Source organism: Hypanus sabinus, chromosome 3 (genome assembly GCF_030144855.1).
Source record: "Hypanus sabinus isolate sHypSab1 chromosome 3, sHypSab1.hap1, whole genome shotgun sequence".
Lineage (NCBI taxonomy): Eukaryota > Metazoa > Chordata > Chondrichthyes > Myliobatiformes > Dasyatidae > Hypanus > Hypanus sabinus.
Genome location: NC_082708.1, coordinates 29020617 through 29042359, shown reverse-complemented (window position 1 = coordinate 29042359; position 21743 = coordinate 29020617). Strand labels below are relative to the sequence as shown.

At 36.6% G+C, this 21743-nt stretch overlaps 1 protein-coding gene across 4 annotated transcripts in view; it reads left to right on the top strand.

Moving 5' to 3' along the window:
- Positions 1–21743, top strand: part of LOC132391140 (F-BAR and double SH3 domains protein 2-like) — a 245080-nt gene that overhangs the window by 160265 nt on the left and 63072 nt on the right. For all 4 annotated transcript variants that reach the window (XM_059963959.1, XM_059963958.1, XM_059963960.1 and 1 more), the window contains one exon: positions 21480–21602. In XM_059963959.1, coding sequence (XP_059819942.1) covers positions 21480–21602 — 123 coding nt within the window. The remainder of the gene's footprint in view (positions 1–21479; positions 21603–21743) is intronic.

Genomic DNA, 21743 nt, shown 5'->3' with positions numbered 1-21743 from the left:
TCTGTCCAAGTTAATTCTATTTAATACTGGCTGTCCGAGCCTCTGAGTTGGAAGAAAAAGAAAGAATACCAGATGATCTTGAAGTATACTGTGCCCATCTGAGCTAGTTGCATGAAGACATGTCAGAAATTTCAGGATTTTCTCTCAATCTAAATTCCAGACACTATAATTAATCCATTGCTGAACACTTGTAATAAGGAATTAACAGGAAAGATAGAGTAAGAACTGATCTTGCTACAAAATGACTTTGAGCTGAAACTGAGGTTCAAAAAAAAATCTCTCAAGATTTTTGGTTGTAGAGAGAAGTCTGAATGCTATCCTGCACTGTGGACAAAGATTAAGAAATTATTTTATTGCCCTTCCATCATCGTATTGGTGGAGCATCTTTTCAGTGCAGTTGGTCAACTTCTTTCAAAGTAATGAAAAAGACAGCAAATTACTGAATGTGGAGAGCTAAGAGTCCTGAGTGACGCTCAGCCTGATGTGGGAAGCTGATAGCATTGCACCAAGCTCATCCATATCAATGAATGATGAAAAAGCAATGAAGTAGTGAATAGTTTGACTACTAATTTACACTCTAAGGTAGTTGATGAAAACTGGTTTTACTGTAATTAAATAAATTTTATTTCTAGCTTTAAATAGATTTGAATACTTTTTTCAATTATTTGTCACTGTCTTGAATTAGCAGTTCCTATTTTAAGATATAAGACGTAGGAGCAAAATTAGGCCATTTGGCCCATCGAGTCTGCTTCGCTGTTCAATCATAGCTGATCCTTCTTCTCTCTCCCCCCCCCCCACCCGCCCCCAAGACCATAAGACATAGGAGCAGAATTAGGCCATTTGACTCAATGAGTCTGTTCCACCATTCGATCATGGCTGATCCTTTTTTTTCCCACTGTACGTCGTAAATCAAAATTCCTTATACTTTTTATGTAATGGTCAGAAAGGGAGGCTGGTGACTGGGATGTGGTCTGGGAGCCAAGGGGATGGTGACCCCAAAAAAAATTTGGTATAACCACTGCCCTAAATGAACATCCAGGTTGATGAAGCACTTCAGCCGAATTCTAAATTTACCAACTTGTCTAAAGTGCGTCTGGATCTCTTTAGTATTTCTTAAGTATCCTTTATTATCCACAAGCTCGTCTCTCAATTATTGTTTTTCAAAGTCCATATAATTTCAGTGCTTCCTTACAAATCAAATATTTTAAAATACATATTAGTATATATCATTTCAAATGGATGTACTCTTCTGGGGGGGGGGGGGAATAAGAATTAACCTGAAAATCAGTGAAGACATTTGAGGCTAAGTACAAAAATTTATCTACCATTTAACTCCAAATACTACCTTCCATCAAGGTCAACCTTAGTCTGATCAAGCTGTTTGTCATTTGTATTGCTTAATAAAAATGTAAAAAATTAAAGTCGTTGATGTATTATCAGCGAGCTTCACAGAAACAGCTTGGAACAAATTTTCACTCCAGACCAAATGAAGCTTGAGGTTAAAGTTATTGTCATGCAGCATCTTTGATGCATAAAAGGAGTGCATGATGGAACATAGTAAGCCTCAGGTATAAAGAACACCAGAGTTTTAAGACTTCAAATTTTGAGGATGCAGAACTCATAGAAGTTTGTGGTAGAGAAAAAAAGCAAAATAAAACAAAAAAAAACATAAGCATGTGAATCATTTATTCCATTATACTTTGATGAAAAATCATCATTAGTTATTTGGTAAATGAATGGTTTAACATTATCATTAAGTTTTGTCTGTTTATAGCAGGTTTGTGAGTTACTTTAAAGTTGTATCTATACAGAAATGTGGCTAAACCTGCCTGTGACCGTAATATTAATATGTGTGAATCAGTATATTTTAAATTATGTTGCATCATAGGTGAGTGAAGTTGTCTCTTTAAAATCATGCCAGATGTCTTCGTAGAAGCAGATTGGTTTGAAAAGAGCAGTTTTTTTTGGTTTCAGAGACAAACCAATCCAATCGTGCCCTGCAGATTCTTCACTTCTACAAAATTGCCTGTCTCCTATTTTCATTATTTTGCCATTGGCAACTGGCTAGATGCTAAGAATTCCTTACTTAATGTATTCTCTTTCTTGTGGCTTCTTCCAAATAATGCTTTAGCCAAGCTTTTAATCACATTCTGAAATTTCTTTGCAGTTTGGTGGGAATTTTTGTACACTAATGGTTTTGTCAATTTGAGATGTTTAATCATGTTATGTAAATGTGAGTTGTTTATGCTAAACAAATGTTCATGAGCATTGCTTGCAAAACTAACAACAGGTCTGCATTAAAAGTGAATATGATCGCATTGGGAAAGCAACTATAGGCAGTAGTTTATTCATCTTTTGTCCATCAGTATCATGCAAGATGGACTCATCTACATTTCTCTTACTTTCTGGAAGTATTGTAACATCAAAATATCTGTCTTAGACTGCAAGCATAATATTGAAGAAAACCTATTTTAAAATATCAAGGTCAAGCCCACAGAACATTTGTTCTGTTAAAGACCATCAAGATCACAGCAAATAAATGTGATTGAACATATGAAAAGTCAACAGATTTTTTTTAATGTAGTTGTTAGAAATGTAATCAAATTGTTGAGTGAAACTATTCATTTGCCAAGGAGAAAGTGAGCCTTGTTTTGATGTCTGGCTTTGATGTTTGTGAGGTTGAACAGATATTTTAATGTGAACATACTGATCAGCTAACTCTGACCTGCTGTCTCCTGAGTTTTACTTTAGCAGGACAAGGAGTACAGACATTTCATTTTGGGAGACAGGTTGGCATTTTGAGTATGTTAATGAAGCTGACAGCTCTGTTTGGGCCTGTTTTGCAGATTTTTCTTAAACTTGTCAGTTGGTAAAACAAAGGCAGATTAAATTTATTCCTGATACATATTAAACGGGCTCTTTGGCATTATTAAAGATAAGACAAACAATGAATGGTAATTAATTTTGTCACATACATTGAAAAGCTTTTGTTTGCATAACCACATTGAGATAGTACAAAATGGGGGAAAACAATGTTGAATGTATTGCTGCAGTTAAAGAGTAGTGCAAGACAGATAAAGGGCATGGTCCATAGTGAGTAAAATGAGAGATCAAAAGTTCATTTTTATTGTACAAGATGTCTATTTTTGGTGATAGTTACACCTAAGAACTTGAGCTCTCCAACCCAGCATCATTGATAATGGCAGATGTGTACTCTGTCCCACTTTCTGAAGTCTCACGTTGAGAGAAATGTTGGTTTCGTGACACCATGCCACTAGGCTCTTTTATCTTCTTCCTGTACTCTGCTGATTGTTTAAGATTAAGCACATTATGACCATGTCATCGGCAAACTTGTGCAATCAGTTACAGCAGAATCTGACTACACAGTTGTGTGTGTTTGTGTACAGAGAGCAAAGTTAGGGACTCAAAACATAGTGTTATGAGGCACCAGTGTAGAGGATAACCATGGAGGTGTCACTGCCTATCCTTGCTGATTGCAGTCTGTTGGTCAAGAAGTCATGGTTTCATTTGCAGAGGGAGGCAGTTGCAGGCAGAGCAACTTTTTGTGTTGAATCATTGTATATGGACCCTTTTAGGGTCTTTTTTGTTCTCTTCCTTAATTATAACCTGACTGAGGTTATTATTCAATGAAAACATATTCCATGTGTACTTTCTCAACACCTTGCCCTTCTTATGTCTTCTCATGTCAAAATGCTAGAGGAACTCATCAAGTCAAGCAACGTGTACAGAGGGAAATAAATGATTGACATTTCCAATGTAACAAGTGCTCCACCTGGCCCTACACCACCATTCAGAGTCCATACAATCCTTACAGCTAAGGTGACACTTGACTTGTGAATCTGTCAGGGTTATCTCTTGTATTCAGTGTTCCAAGTGCAACGTCCTGTACATCGATGGGAACTGGTGAAGATCAGGGGTCAGCTTTGTCGAGTATCTTTGCTGTGTCTGCCACAAAAGGTAGGATCTCCCAGGGACCACACTATTCAATTTGACTTCCCATTCCCATTCTGACATACCTGTTCATGGCTTCCTCTGCTGCCATGAAGAGACCAAACTCAATTTGGAGGGAAAACACCTCATATTTCTCTTGGGTAGCCTCTGACCTGATGGTTTGAGCATTGATTTCTCCAACTTTCATCACCTTCTCACCCCTCCCTCCTCCTCTCTTTTTCCATACCCCATTCTGGGTTACACCATTTCTTCATCTGCCCATCACCTCATTCTAGTCCTCCCCCTTCCCTTTCTTCTATGGTCCACTGTCGTCCTATTAGATTCCTTCTTCAGCCCTTTGTTCTCCCACCTTTTCCCTCCCCTATCCACCAACCTTTCCCTTCACCTGGTCTCCACTTCCCTCACCTTTGTATTCTGGCTTCTGCCCCCTTCCATTCCAGTCCTGAAGAAGGGTCTCAGTCTGAAATGTCAACTGCTTATCCTTTTCCATGGACATCGTCTGACTTGCTGAATTCCTCCTGTATTTTCTGTGTGTTACTCAAGACCTCCAGCAGCTGCAGAATCTTTTGTGTTTATCTCTCTATAAAGTTTGTCTTTTTTTGTGTGCCTGTGTTACCAATAAGCTTGCCCAGTTCAGTGCCAGATGAGCTACAATTTCCTACTATTGCATATTATCTAAAACCAACGGCTTAGACTTCCAACACAAATTATTAACATTGTCTTAAATCCTTGAAGAGTCCTTGAAAGTAAGTCCATAGGTTGTGGGAACAGTTTAGTGATGGGGCACGTGAAGTTATCCCCACTGGTTCAAGAGCATGATAGTTGAGGGGTAATAACATTAAAGGTAACGTGGAGTTACACTTTGCTTTCAGATTCCTTTCATTGTTTTTTTAAAACATTTCCTTTATGGAAGAAAATACAAAATATCAGAACCATTGAAGGAAATTTGTATTATGTAATCTGTATGTGGAATATTGATGTTTACACAGTTCCTGACTGTTCTCATTACCATACGGAGTTATGGTCCTCCAAGCAAGAATTGTTTAGTTCTGAAAAATGCCCTAATCCTTAGAGAGTTTCTGATCCATGTCAGCAGAGTATTCTTGGTTCTTTTATAATACCCAACATTATTTACCTTAATAGGTAGCATAGCTTGTATGTTTTTTAATATTTAAAAGCATTGGTTTGAATTGAATGATTTGGCATTTCAATATGTCGTTTATGTCACAATAATCAGGTTCATCATCTAATTACAAGAAAAATGTGTACATCTTCGTGTATCACCATGATATTTATACCACAATGAAGAATAATACAGAAAAAATTCTGTTGGCATAAAGCTGTTGCAGTTCAAGATGAATTCATAGTTTTCAATTAAAACTAACCTGCGGGTGCAAAGGGTAGTCAGCCTCCAAGTCCTTTTTACTTACTATTGTATAATAGGAACTTGCAGCATGCTGCAATTTTTTGCTTTCCTACTTTGGGAGCTTCACTTAACTGCTTTTGAAATATGTTCAGGATTCTGGTAAATTTACTGCTACTTCAGCGTATTCATTGCTATCCAGGAACAGATTTGGGTATTTCTTTGAATTATTCATCCATTGAGGTGCTGTTGTATAATATGTCAAACCACTAGTCATGAGCAATGTCATGATAAGAGAGGCAGTCAATTTTTACATTGAGTTTTTAAGCTCATTCAAGGTGTCAAATTTACTCAAGAGTGTTTAGGTAGATTATTTGAACCCGAGGGGAGTTGTATCAAACTTCATGGTTTGGGGCCATGATCGTGTGTGGAATTTCTAGAAAACTAAGCAAGATAGTGCTGATAAGTGGTGACTCTACATACAGCTCAGATGGGAATAATTAAATATTCCCATTTAGGACTACTAAAGCTGAAATGCACAGTCATAGCCATGGATACTTCAGTCAACAGCATCGTTTTAAGCACTACTTAATTTATTTATTTTATATTTCTTATTGTAATTTTCAGTTTTTTATGTTTTGCAATGTACTGCTGCCGCAAAACAACAAATTTCACAACATGTGACAATGATATTAAACCAGCTTATGCTTCATTTTGGTCAAAAGTTTGGTGCTATGTGGTCCAATTCCCAATTCAGAATGGATCATGTAGTACTAGTTGATGATTTATGCACAGTTAATTACCATTCATCGTACTATTACAAGTTTAAATTTTTCTGGCCTTTTTTCCAAACTTGGGAAAATGAACCCTTTTCATCAAGTGTATTGCAAGTTCAGATGTTTGAGAGATTAGGAAGAAAAATGTTGAAAAGGAAACACCCTTGATAATCTGGTCCAGTGATATCATAGTCACACAGAAATGATGCAATCATTTGTTTTAGCACTGATATGTTTTGGCCTAATTAGTCATACATCATAAGTTTATATATATATTTGTGCTTTGCTATTTTTGAGTTTATTCTTGCAATTCATATGAATTGTGTATAAAAATGTCTTTTATCTGCTAGAGTCTGAATTGTAGTAGCTGAATTCCTGTAGTTCCAACAGTGTATTGTAGTGGTTATAAAACTTACAGTTAAGTTCTGTCATCCTGTGATGGTTGGTTTGCTCAGTATCAAGACTGTTAACTGAATTAACAGCACGTAACTACAATACAGTGTGTATGATTTTTCAGATGTTTATTTACTTTCTGAGTCTCTATTAACTGTGCACTGCATGTCTTGAGCCAGATATGACTTGCACAGGATCTGTTAAACTATTACCCCAGAATAGCGCTAGAAAATCAGAAAATAACTCATTTTATTTATGAAACTTAACCAAGGCAATGGAATACAAATTATATTAAGGCAGATACAGGAAATCCAGTATGTATTCAGATCTTCGTTTGTTTTCAAAACAAACTAAATTCTATGTAGACAGTGGCTTATATGCATAGTGATTACGTTTGCTAATTTGGGAAACTAAACTATCTGTTTACACAGAATGGAAATTGTTCCTGGCTTTTCATATGTTAATCATTTGTGAAAATACAGCTTGAGAAAATATTTAACTGACCAACTTATTCCAAAAATATAATACAATCTATTCTGTACATTTAGTAGTACATTTATCATTTAATTAGCTTTTTTTTGAGTTATTAATGAATATTCCTTGCCTCTTGTATTTCCTTAGGATGTAACCGAGCAGTACTGCTAAGATTCCATGTTGATTCTTTGATATATGCAGTTTTACTTAGCTTATAACCAAGTCATTATTCACAGTGCTCCAATTGCTATCTGTTAGAAGGAAAAAAAAGTCCCAACTTGAATGTGTTGTCATCAAAATCAAGTAAGAGTGTGAAATATTGATTTGATGTAGGGCCTGTGGTTGACCTAGACACAGGCCATAGCATTGGGTTGCCAATGTATAAACAGAATCACACATCTGTTTAGGAAACAAATCACAAAGTTGCTCACAATGGTTGTGATATTTGTACTTGGTGACTGTTGGTGTGATTTTAATTCTGATTAGGTCTGCATTTTAATATAGAGGGCTACTGGTTTTGCACCTTTGATAAAAAGTAAAAAGCCATTCATTTCCAGTTAATGTTCAGCCATGAAAAATATCTAAATTTTTGTGAAGAGTTACATGTTCTAAACACATCTAACTTTGAACACTGTGCCACAGGTTCAGTCATGACCTCTAGTGCCATCCTGTGCGGAGTTTTCATGTTTTCATTATGACGACGTAAATTTCCTGTAGCTATTCCATTTTCCTCCCATATTGCAAAGGCATGCTCGTTTTAGATCTATTAGCTATTGTAAAATTCCCCTACTATGTAGGTGAGTGGTAGAAACTATGACTTTAAAGAATTGTAGTATTTTGTAGGCCTCTGTTAGTCTCGATAGACCATGGATATGGTCTTTGGAAAGTTTCCAGGGTGCAAGCCTGGGCAAGGTTTTTTTTATGGAAGACCGGCAGTTGCCCAAGCTGCAAGTCTCTCCTCTCCACACCACCGATGTTGTCCAAGGGAAGGGCATTAGGACCCATACAGCTTGGCACCAGTGTCATCGCAGAGCAGTGAGTGGTTAAGTGTCTTGCTCAAGAATAGGATTAGTGTGAATGGGTGTTTAATGGCCAGAGCACACTAAGTATGCGAAAGGGGCTGTTTCTTTGTTTTAGCTCTGCTAGGTGATGAGTTTTGTTCAGAAGATCACTCAGATGGTAATGTAGCAAATACTGAAGTGTATTTTTAGTTTCAGCTCTAACTGAGAACTCAGACTATATTTAAAAGTCTGGACTCAGTTTGTGGTTGTTTGTACTTCAACATTTTACCTTATGACCGAAGTTTTCATTGGCATTGGTAGTCTAGGATTTTGCTGTTCCTTAAAAAGTAAATGTTGGGTAAACACAAATAGAAAACTTTGATTTGCAAGTCAACAGTGTATTTAACATCTTTAGAGCAAACAAATTGGCAATTAATTATAAACCACCTAATCTCTTGACAGTCATGATGTTATTAAAACTATTGTCTAATTAGGTATTCAATTAATTTCCTTTTAATGCAAATACAGTGGACTCCAGTTAATTGGGTAATTGGTTAATCGGGGCAGATATTTAAAGAACAAAATTGAGAAAATAGCCAGGATTTCCTTCAATTTATTTGGGACACCATGCTGCTTGATTGGAACAGAAGATTGTTGCCAAGCAATTTCTAACTAGTGCCAGTCGCATGAGCTTGTTTGGCCATTAGTTACAATATCATGCTTCAAGCAAACAGTTTTTAAGTTACATCAGTTGTGTGTGTGTTCAATCATCGTGTATGTTACAATGAAAACGAAGATTTGGAGGATGCAGTCATTGAAAATTGTATCAAAGCAGCACATTGTCTATATTAGATATCTGCGCTGATTTTGATCTTGTATCAAAAGAACACTGGATGAACTCCTCCATCGATAGGTATTAGGAATTAATACACAGTTATATAGTACTGCAGTCATGTTGGTAGTTTTCTAATTTTGTCTGTATTTCATTAAAATATATAATTTGTTACTCAGTTTATCTTGTTTATACCTTTTTAACTGTTTCCATGATACTTCAGCTAATTGGGGAAGCTGCTTAATTGGGACAGAATATACTGGTTCCAGTGTGTCCCAATTAACTGGAATCCACTGTATATTAATTTTCTAATTGAAATTATAGTTGCAGTTTACATGAAAGGGATGATCTTCAAACTGGTCAGGGATCTTCTAAAAAAAAATAAGGGAAAAAAAACATAATTGTGAATTGTTGAAATTTTCAATTCAACTGAAATGTGTATATGATGGATTGCACTTTTGATCAGCAGCTGTAAATGAAAAATGGATTTTCATCACTGAGCTTAGTAGAAATCTCTAGGCTATGGCTACAAAATAATTACTACTTTGTAATTTATAAGCCTTTTAAATTAATTTGTACATAAACCATGATCAAGCAGTGTTCAACAGTGCCCCCTGTTGCTTTGAACATCAGTAATTCAATATTTGCTTTAGTACATGGAGATCCGCATTTGTATTCCAGGTTGTTGAAATTATACTGCTTTTTCTGTTATTTCAAATTTTGTCCACCATTTTCTATGGTTTTTGTTTTAATTTACATCAGCTGCCACTTCTCTTCCAGGAATACGAACCTTGTTGTTTTCTGCAGTCCAGCAGATTATCCCCCTGTCCATTTTGCCATGTTAACGCTCAGTGGTTTCTCTTTCCCTTCTACTTTTCAATAGCATATTGACCAGTTATGGTGAAGGGCCTGGACCTGAAGCACTGTTTCCCTTTCCAGTTCTGATGAAAGCCTACTGATTTGAAACATTAACTGTATTTCTTTCTCCAGAGAAACTACCTGGCTGGCCTGCTAAATAGCTCCAGAATTATATTTTTATTCCTGTGGAGTCTGCAACTAAACAGAATTTCTCTACTATTGTACACAAATCTTGCAATAAAGGGCCCTTGGTCTTTCTGAATACCAACACCTTTCAGTCTTATACTGTTTAAAAAATATATATATACTCTGCTGTTCATTTGAGACTCTGACTAGAGCTTTAGGGTTCTGCTGATTTTGTACATCAGCCTGATGTGGTAACAATCCTTCCCACATACTAATTTGAAGGGCTCATAACAAATATCTGTTGCTGATGGGAACTATAATAGTTACTATACCTGTCTGGAATGCAGTTAGATGAAATAAACAGCATGATTCAATTTAAAATCCAATAATCTGGCATCTAGTTGTTAAGAACTCATGGTTCAGCATCTAGAGTAACTCTTTCATTAGCTGGAATGTAAGCTGTGGGTCCAGACTGCAAGCAGGGTATAGGCTCAGAACAATATTAAAAAAAAACATTGCAGATGTTAGAAACCTAAAGGAAAAGCAAAGTGCTTTACTCACACGAAATGCTGGAAAAACTCAGCAGACCAGGTAGCATCTATGGAAAAGAGTAAACAGTTGATGTTTTGGGCCAAAACCCTTCATCAGGACCTATCAACTGTTTCCTCCTGATAAAGGGTTTTGGCCCGAAATGTCAACTGTTTGCTCTTTCCCATAGATACTACCTGGCTTGCTGAGTTCATTCAGCATGTTGCTTAAATTTCCAGCATCTGCACATTTTCTCTTGCTAGAGAAACTCAGCAGTTAATCAACAGAGGTGGAAACAATTAAAACTTTAGGTCATTGTCCCTTCATTTCGCTTCATCTATACACTCACCAATTAGATTTGGTGATGACAATTTAAATGTCACTCACTTTCTAGTGTAACAGTTGCTCATTTCCTTCAGGAACAGAATCTCCTTGGCATCATTAGATTGAATATAAAAATTGTTTCTAGGACAGATTCAGCAGTACTATTGTCCAGCAGTTTTATTTTGTTGAAAAGTCTGCTACTTGATGTCAGCATGCTCCAGGATCTTGCATAAACAGTTCAACCCATTGATTATCAACAGGCTGTACAACTTATTATGTAATAAATCCACCTCCTAACTCTTCATCTTTCTTCTGCCACAAACTCCATATTCAGGACGTATCTGGTGGAGGAGTTCAAATATTTTAGATAGGACAATAATACAACATGTACAGTATAGAGAGCTAATTTCAAGCAGCATCTAGTGTTTTCCCATCCACCAAAGTCACAGACCTTTCTATTGATGGATACAGTGTGAAGTTTGTAAACCAACTAGTAAGATAGTCAGTTGACACACTGAAAGAAACTTCATGGCCTCCTTGTTATAATCAGATATCATGAATTGTGCATAAACCCACTTTACTAGAATGGAGAATGAAACATTGGTGGTGTGTATGGAAACAGTTTAGGTCCTCCCATTTAGTGCCGTAGTAAGAAGATGCTCAGTCTTCCTAACACCTGTGCTGACGCCGCTGTTGAGATTTGCAATAGGAGCCTGCCATAACCGATCTATTGTTGATGTTTCTGTGCTCCTTTGGCTGCACATCATTATGAGTTTGGCTAGTTATTTAGATACATGGTGCGTATAGAAGTCAAAAAGGAAAGTACTTGAGATAAAGGATCAACTATGATTATAGTGGTGGAGCAGACTCAACAAGTGAGCTGCCATTCCCCCACTTGTTATGTATGCTTAGTTTCATTCTACTAAATCATTACAAAACTGTATAATTGTTTGATATATTGGTGACTACTCTTGTCAACAATTGAAAGCAAGGAATAAAGTGTAGATAAATGCATGGTTATTATTTTTTGATTGTTCAAATTAAATGCTTTGCATTTTATCCTCAAGTAGAATAATTCTTGATCGTTTCTTTAATCATACAATATAGCTCAACAAATTTTTTTAAGATTGATTAATTTTGATTTGCTTTCATTGTCATTATCCATACTAGCCAAGCTTCCTATATGAGCTAGTCCCGTGATCCTACATTTGTTCCATATCTCTCTAAACTTTTCCTATCCATCTACCTGTTCATAGGAAACAGAGCAAAACGAATTCTTGAAAAAAGCAGGAATTCATGGTGCAGTACTGAAGTTTTATAAACTTGCATTAACTGCCTTTGTAATGAAAATACAATGTAAAGGATTAGTAATAATGGGATTTATTTTGTTTTGGTTTAATGAAATATGCTGTCACAGAATGAGTTGACATGGGATTACTATTTTTAAGGGTGCATTTCATTGCTCACTGGCTTAATTTTACCATAAGATGTACTGAGCCATAAGAGTTATGTCCACTTAATCCCTGCCTAATTAACTGATCTCAACAGAATTGTGATTATGTTAATAAAACTGATTATCTGTTGTCTGGAGAAGTGGCTAATGAGTTAGTGAAAGGCATGTATTATTCTGTAACCCTGTTATTAAATGTACCTGTGGTGTAGATGTTGGATCAGTACACAAATTTGGCTGCATTGCCTTTCATGGGAAAGTATTATATTAGCAGTCGGCCAAGTGGCCTATTAGTATCGACTCTCATAGCTTGCAGGTCTTCAGTATCTTTATACTGACAATGTAGAAATGGCCCTCTACATTAAAAGTATTAAAAGTAGATTAAGGACACTCAAAATGTGTATTGGCCTTTTTAATTGATGTGATATGTACATTAGCAGTCAAAAGTTCCAAAAGGGACAAGTAAAGATGTAAAATGATACAGCTTTTTACTAATCTACAGAAGAAATACTCTGATTATATACAAATGTCCCATAAAAACATAGATACTGCTGGAGCCATTTCTGGTGGGATGTGGGTTCCAGAGTGGTGGATCTGATGGTGTGAAACTTGTACAGAATCGTGGTTATACTGTATTTAAGCTGTTTTAGTCTCCATATAATGTAAAGTATCTAAAGAAGCTGGAGAAAATGCAATACAAAAATGGTAAAATCAAAACAAAGATGGTTCAGAAAAGATTTATTATGACCAGAAATAGGTCATTTCAGATAATAAAAGTGGTTAAGCAGAGTAAGCAGAAGTTTCTGATTTTGGCAGCAACCAGATCTAGGAAGCATTAGCACAATGTTGCCACTGGTAAATTGATGGTGATTCCCTTACTCAGATATTTAGAAAGTGGAACTCACTGCCACAAGTATTTGAAGCAGTTTGCACAGATGTGTTTAAAGAGAAGCTAAAAAAATGTGAGTGACAGAGGAAAAGATGGAGTTAGATGAAAATGGCTGGGAAAAGGTTCAAATGGAAAATAAAGGCAGGGATATTTGAAGTTTTATCACTGAGTATTGAATTGGTTCTATCATATGTAGGGAATTCAAATTTCCGTATCACATAAACCCTTTATATTGCCAAACAAAGAAAGTTATAAGAAGGGGGTCCTTATTTCCATGTAATTAGTCTAAAGAAAAAAAACTGTTGGGGAAACATCAGTTGTCTCTTTGCCTCCACAGACGTTGCTTAACATGCTGTTGTTCCCCAACGACTTGTTCATTTACCTTCCAAAATATGACTGCTACGGCAGACGTGTCCTTTTGACATATTGTTAACATGTCAGAAACATAACAGTTTTTATGTAATACATAATAAAGGCTCTTAAATTCATGGTTAATTATTGGTACCAATGTAATTTTAACATCAAAGCTACTGCAAAGTTTTTTAAAAAACCAATGGCTCTAGATTTGTTGGAGTCCGTAGAAGTTTTTCTGTACTGATAGTAGCAGCACTGAAAACAAACACGTCTCCAGTGTTGAACTTCCCATTTTCCAGCTGGAATATTTAACTGGTTGAATCCAAGTAGAACTTGCCCAGACAGTTCCAGTGTTTCCATGTAAAATTATGTAGTCTGTCCCTTAAGTGCAATGAAACATACTCAGCCAGACATTCCCACTGGCTTTTGTTGATACAATGTTTCTGGGGTTTGGGTTTCCTAATTAGTTTTATTTGAAGTGATGTAAAGTAGCATCTCCAAAATGGTTTTGAAGCCATTATCTAATGATGACTCCCAACTGCCCACTTTCTGAAATTTGAAAATGCTCTTGTTTCTGTATGAAAGAGATTACTATTGGCTCTAAATTAGGTTGGAAAGTGCGAGATTGTCATGGACAAACAAAAGGAGGAAATGTCCATTATTAAGCTATAAAACCTGGAAGGGGAAGCTCTTTGAGCCATGATCAGTTTTCAAACAGCGAGTTAGATTGACCATTGTAAACTGTTATATTCATCATTCCAGCCACGTGAATAGTGGTGTTGATTTTTGTTGCCATTGTTTGATTCTAGTTTTGTTTTAACTGCACAATTGAAAAATGCATCAGCCACAAGTACAGTTTTCTGTTGAGTTTTCTCTTTTTTTTGCTTTATTCAGCAGAAAACATTGCAACCAGTGCATTGGGAAAGGTAATAAGTTTTGATCTTGCAGGCAGAACTCTGAAGTTGTTTTGTTTAATGCTTAATGTCATTTCCTGTATACAAATGTAAAAGAGAACAAAATAGTTGTTACTACAGATCACAAAAAAGCACAAAAGGTAAAGGAACACAACAATAATTATAGAAACAACATGGTAAATATAAATACATAGATAACTTATGTACATACGGTGTATAATCATAATGTGATGTGAGGCACAGGAGAGTCTGTGCATAAAGTGACTGACTGAAAATAATAAAGTAGTGGTAATTGGGCTTGTGGAGGGGTGGTTTAGTGAAAAGAGGTGTTGATCAGCCTTGCTGCTTGGGAAAAGTAACTGTTTTTGAGTCTGGTGGTCCTGGCATTGGCATGGATGCTAATCTCTGAGAGAGTTGGACGAACAGTCCATGAGTAGGGTAGGTGACATCCTTCATTATGTTACTGGCCCTTTCCCTGTACCTTTCTGTATATATGCCCTTGATGGCGGATAGGCTAATGCCAGTGATGTGTTGGCAGTTTTGACTGCCTGTTGCAAAGCCTTCCTTTCTATAGCATTACCAAGCACTAATGCTACTCTAGTTAGGATGTCCTCTACTGCTGATGTGAGTGTGGATGTGCAAAGTCCAGCTTTCTTAAAACTCAGAAGGTAGAGGTGATCTTTTCTGACTGTGTAGGATGTGTTTTGAGAACATGAGAGGTTGTGTGTGATGTGCACTTCCAGGAGTTTGAATCTGTTTGCAGTTCCACTGCTGTGCCACTGATGTAAGAGGGACAGAGGGGGGTGGTTGTGTGGTATGAGTTTTCCTCATTTGTCTTGTTGACCTTAAGGAAGAGGTAATTTGCCAGGAACCATGCTTTGAGCTCTTCCACCTCCTCTCTGTAGGCAGTCTCCATTGTTGTTGTGTTTATCTTTAATTATTCTGTACACTTAAAGCTTACCTTTACACAAAAACATCTTGTTCTTGAAACTCTTTGCAAATGTGATTATCACAACTGATTTTTCTTCCAATTTCCATCATCAGAAGAAAGGTGATTGAATTACCATAGATGATTATGTAGGTAGTAAATCCAAAATAAACTGGTTCTTTTATACCAAATTTCATGGTGACATAAGAAATAAAGGACATTAGTAATGTCCATCTTTGGCTCGTGGAAGCCTCAATCATAAATAATACTGAGGGAGACAAAAGAAAAAGAGAGTAAAATCTTGTGAATTTCATAAATATCTGGAAAGTTCCAGTTAGACACACAAGGCATTTGAGCAAACCCATGAGAGCAAGCCACATTAAAAATATTCATCCCCATACCAGAAGCACAACTGAAAAAAAGACAGGGGGTAGGATGTGGGAGTTTTGGATAAGTAGAATAGATAGAATGGTCAGAACTTTTTTTCCTCAGGGCAAGGAGAGTCATGATTTGATGTAAGAAGGAAATGGTTATCTAGAACAATCTACCAGAGGTAATCGTGGAGGTAGGTACTGTGAAAAGACTTGCACAGGTAATTGGATAGGAAAAGCATAGAGGTATATGGAACTGTTGTAGGCGACTGCTACTAGTGTCGGTAGATCATCAACGTGCACAAGGTGGGCCTAAAGGGTCTAGTTCTGTGCTGTATAATTCTATGAAAAATTTCTTGATCCCTGAAATAATTTCATCAGATCTACAGATCCTATCCTAAAAGTTTGAATTAGGTCAGGTGGCTCTTACTCAACCAGCACAGGTATGATAAACCAATTGGCCCCTTTCCATGTAAATGATCTGATTTTATGACTCTCTCATTCTTCATGTATTTATTAACATTGTTCTTCAAGTTCACTCTGCTTCAAAGTATTGTGCTGTCTATAAATTTGCAACTTATTTTTATACAGGGGCTCCCTGGATTAATTAGAGCTGACTTGTGGAAATCTGGCTTTACACAAATTCTCTCATAATTTTTTTTTTAGGAATTCGTCAAGATATAAATTGTTTCATATATTCATTAACAACTAAATTCAGTGTATACTCCCAATAGTTTAATTATGGATAGTCCTAGAGTGAATATTCAATAAAATGAACAAGTTTAAGAGAGTGCATGCAGAGGAATAATATGTGGGTAGCAGAAAAAATTGACATATCTAACTTATGGAAAAATAGCTTATGAAAATTGTTAGGAATGGAACCCTTATGTAATTCAGGAATTGCCTATATTAAAATAAATGGTCCTGGTACTAAACCCCTGGAAAATACCACTGCACAGTTCCACTCCAATAAGAAAAAAAACATTGAATAAAAAACACCACTATGCAGTTTCCACAGCAAATAATCATTCATTGAAAGTATTATCTCCTGTCATTTTTTTTATACCTGCTGCTAATGGCCATTTTACTCCAAGGGCTTTAGGTTTGACAATAAACCTTGTATACAGCCTTTTGAAAATCTAAATACACTATATCAACCTTTATCATAAATATTTGACTTTTTTAAAAAATTTGTAATTTTATAAATCCTTGTTGACTCCCTCTAATCAATCGATACTTGTCCATGTCACTACTAATTCTATTCAGATTATCATTTATAAAGTTTTTCGTGCTGCCAAGATCAAACTTGTTGACCAGTCATTTATCATCGAACCTTTCTCTATTTAAATAAAAATTGAAATGTTTCCATTTCTTATTTACTACCTATTTACCTATAGATATTTATGTTATTTCTCAGCGATCTTGGATGCATTCTATCTCATTTAAGTGACTTACCCGCTTTAAATGACTATGTTTACTATCATCTCTTAATCAAATTTTAGACCATCTACAATCTCTATATCCTTCTCTATTGAGACCTCTGCATGATCATCCTTTGTAAAGGACAATGTAAGCTATTCACCTTAACCATGACCTGCTCCATGAATAGATCATTTTTGCTTGATCTATTATTGACCCCACCCTCTCTCAAGTGCATAAGCAATCATGAAGATTATTTCATTTAAACCACATTTAAGCCATCAGACCCTTTCTCCCCTTTGATCCAAATACTTACAACGTCTCGGTGGTGTGTTTCTACACTTTTTAAAAACTTTATTCTACTTCTCTGTAAATATTGGGGAACTATATCTTGTACATTGTAAATACCATTGAGCCTTATTCGTCTCATTGTAATCACTTGGAAATACTTGGATGCTACACTGGTATAAGGTATCTCTTCACCCACACTACTACTGATCTCTTGGATCATTTCCCATGCCTTAGTACTTGGAGGCCACTCATCTTTTGTCCAGTGATGTTTCGGCATGGAGACTTTCTGTTCCATGCTTTGAATGTTGGAAGTTTTTCTCTTCCATGCTGTAAACACATGGAGGGCCCATCCTCTGTTCTGCAAACACTGCAAGCCCCTCTCCTGCACTGTAAATATTGGAGCTTCTCTGCCAATTTGCAGACATTTAGGGTTTCTCTGTCCCATGCTGTTTTTAAACTTGCTAAATTTCCACAGTTCTATAGAGAGGGAAGCCTCTCTATTCTGTACTATAAATACATTATCTCCACTATAAGTACTCTTCAAGTCTTCCATCTCTCACTCCATTTTGTTTCCAAACATAATATTACTCTTGCTTCCTTTCAAGTCTCTATCTTCATTTTTATTATCTTCCTAGCATAAAAGCATACTTTCTACATTGTATCTTCAGGTTCTTTCTGCCAAATATCATGACATTCATTATCATAGCATGTTGAATTTAGCATTACTTATTTTCAAAAAGTATGCCACCAGATTCTGGAATGGTTCCGGAAGACTGGAAAATTGCAAATGTCACTCCACTCTTCAAAAAGGGAGTAGGGCAGAAGAAAGGGCCTGTAGGCCAGCTAGTCTGATCTCAGTGTTGGGAAGGTGTTGGGAGTTGATTCTTTAAGGATAAGGTCTCAGGGTACTTTGAGTCACATGATAAAAGAGGCCGTAGATAGCATGATTTCCTCAAAGGAAAATCTTGCCTGACAAATCTGTTAGAATTCTTTGAAGAAATAACAAGCATGGTAGACGAAGGAGAATCGGTTGATGTACACTTAGATTTTCAGAAGGCATTTGACAAGGTGCCACACATGAAGCTGTTTAACAAGATATGAGCCCAGGATATTACAGGAAAGATTCTAGCATGGATAAAGCAGTGAACGATTAGCAGGAGGCAAAGAGCAGGAATAAATGGAGCCTTTTCTGGCTGGCTGGCTTTCTGACTGCTGGTCTGCATATGGACCAATTCTTTTTATTTTAGTTGTCAATGATTTGGATAATGAATTGTTATGAAGTTTGCAGACAATATGAAGATAGGTAGAGGGGCAGGTAGCTTTGAGGAAGTAGAAAGGTCTTAGACAGATTAGGAGAATGGGCAAAGTAGTGGCAGATAGAATACAATATCAGGAAGTGTATGGTCATGAACATTGGTAGAAAAATTGAAAGGGTTGACTCCTTTCTAAAGGGAAAGAAAATACAAAACACTGAGATGCAAAGGGACTTGGAAGTCTTTGTGCAGGATTCCCTAAAGGTTAATTTACAGGTTGAGTCTGTGGTGAGGAAGGCAAATGTAATGTTACCATTCATTTCAATAGGACTAGAATATTAAAGCAAGGATGTAATGGTGAGAATTTATAAAGCACTGTGAGGCCTCACTTGTAGTATTGTGAGCAGCTCCAGGCCTTTATCTTAGATGTGCCAAAACTGGAGAGGGCTCAAAGGAGTTTCATGAAAATGGCTTGTCGAAGGAAGAGCATTTGATGGCTTTCTGCTTGTATTCACTTGAATTCAGAAGAAAGAGGAGTGACCTCATTGAAAAGCCTCAATGGAGAGGATGTTTCTAATGCTAGGAGAGTCTAAAAACACTACCTGAGACTACCAGAGGACACTACCTGAGAATAGAGGGACGTCCTTTTAGAACTGAGGTGAGGAGGAATTTCTTTAGCCAGAGAGTGGAAAATCTGTGCAATTTTGTTGCCACGGGCAGCTATGGAGGCCAAGTCTTTGTCTTTTTAAGGCAGAGGTTGATAGATATTTGATTGGTCAGGGCATGAAGGGAAACCAGGAGAAGGCAGATATTACGGCTAAGAGGAAAATTAGATCAGCCATGACAAAATGGGGGAACAGACTCGATGGGCCAAAATGGCCTAATTCTGCTCTTATATCTTACGGTGGAAGTTCAGGAACAGTTGTTCCTCTTCAACCATCAACCTTCTGAACCAGCGTAGATAATTTCACTCACCTCAACTCTGAATTGATTCCACATCCTACAGACTCAGTACCTTACAACTTGAGTTTACAGTATTATTTATTTACCTACTTTTTTTATTTGCAGTTTGTTTTCATTTGCACATTGATTTTTTTTTCTGTCAGCCTTCAGCCTTTGTGTGTAGTTTTTCATTGATTCTATTGTATTTCTCTATTCTACTGTGAATGTCTTCAAGAAAATAAATCTCAAGGTAGTAAATAATGACATGTTGGGGACCTCTGTTGGTTGGGGTTGATCATGGATATTATGTACCACTAGCTGTTTACGTGATGTGCAAGACAGCATGCCAGTCAAGAGAAAATCTGCAAATGCTAGAATGCAAGCCAGGGCAGTGTGATAATGAAAGCAAACTGTTACCCATGCAGCAGGCTCCCCCACTCCACGCAGCAGATGAACCCAAAGGAACGGCAGAGGCCAATACAGTTTGGTATCAACTGCGTTACAGGAGTTCCCAGTCAGCATTGAACTCAATGGGACTACAGCTCTGGATTGTTCAAAAGGATTTACTCCAGAAAACTTCCCCAGTAGTGGATATAGTCACAAGGCAACAGAGGTTTGGGATCAGAGTTATCTTTCTCCTAGCTGATGAGTCCTGTCTGCCCTAAGTGACTGGTTTTAAGATGTCAGTAACCTGCCTTTGACCCTTCTCCTGTCAGTAGAAATGGTTCTGCCAGATTTTAGTAACTAAGTCACATGTGAAGGCCAGGAGCTGGACTTGGTTGTCAGAGGCTATTTGAGACACAAGCCATTGGGAGCCCTTAATAGCAGCTTATCCTCTTTACCACCCACAATTATAACAACCTTAAGAACTGATGACTTGTGCATACTTTGATAAATTTATTTTGAACTTTGAATATCTACATTTTTAAATTCAACATCACTCAGTGTCATGAACCCATCTGATTTTTATTTAAATCTTATTAATAAATTAATATTTGGATTATTGGAAATATTTGGAGAGAATTCTGTGAATATTAAGCATCTTCACTTGGTTGAAAGATACAGATTCTGTGTTTCCTATCCCTCATTGTCAGAATATCTCAATATTTTAAAGTGGCATATCTGATTCCATAGGGGAGATTCTCTTTGACTATCCTGGTGTGACTAAAAACTGGATCTCATTTACCAGACCTCAAAATCTTTTCCTTTTACATCTTTGCCTTGCATGTCTGTTTACTTGTGTGTATGTTTTCCTTGTTATAATACCCATCTAGACCTAAAAGTCCGTGTTTAATTTGTTATGCCTTAAATAATATTGGTATTCATTTTTATTACTTAATCTTTGATTTATTTTTTTGGAACTTGAATGAACTGGTGGTAAAAATTTCTGAATTAACAGGTTTCCAAAGTAGTTTGGCTGAAGGTCGTAAATACCACTTGTTTATATCCCTCTGTGGACGCTACCTGACCTGAGTTCTTCCTGCAGTATGCATATGTTTTTAAAGTAAACAAGACATTTTGGTGTAAAGTTGAATGGTTATGTCTCCATGTTATGAAGAGAGGAATTAGTGGAGAAGTCAGTTACCTCTGAGTTTATGTACATTAACTGAATTAGGATTTCATGGCATTTAAAAGTTTAGGTCTCGTAAACTAATTTAGCTCTGAAGAATAGTTGCAACCACCCTTTTTTGTATTTCTTATTGTGATTTATAGTAATTTTTAAAATTTATTGCACTGTACTGCTTCCACAAAGCAACACATGACATGTCAGTGATTCCGAAATTAGGCTCGGCTTTACTTTCTAAAATTAATCATCTCTGTAATCTGTTCCTTGTAGCCCACCCCACACCCATCTCCTATCCTTCACTGAAATAGTTTGAACTGACTTAATCAAGTTGGTGATTTGAAATAGTTATTCTTTTAATGTAGAAACAAATGTTCTGCCAGCTTCTCCATAGTAGCATAGATTTGAGTGTCGTTAGATCTGTTTAAAGATAAATCTTTTTTTCTTGAACTCACAGGCTCTGGATGGGAATTTCTATGAACATCTTAAAGAATACCTGATGGTATTCAACAGAACAGAACTTGAGGCCTGTCAGTCTGTACAGAACACATTCCAGTTATTAGTAGAAGCTTCCAGTAAGGTGAGTTTCTAACATTACATGGATTGGTTTATATGGCAGGAATTAAAAATATCCTCCATTAATTGCATGGCTTAAACATTTAAGCAGCAATCAAGTTAAGGAAATTCAGTGACTGGATCCTTAAGCTATATGCATTCAATC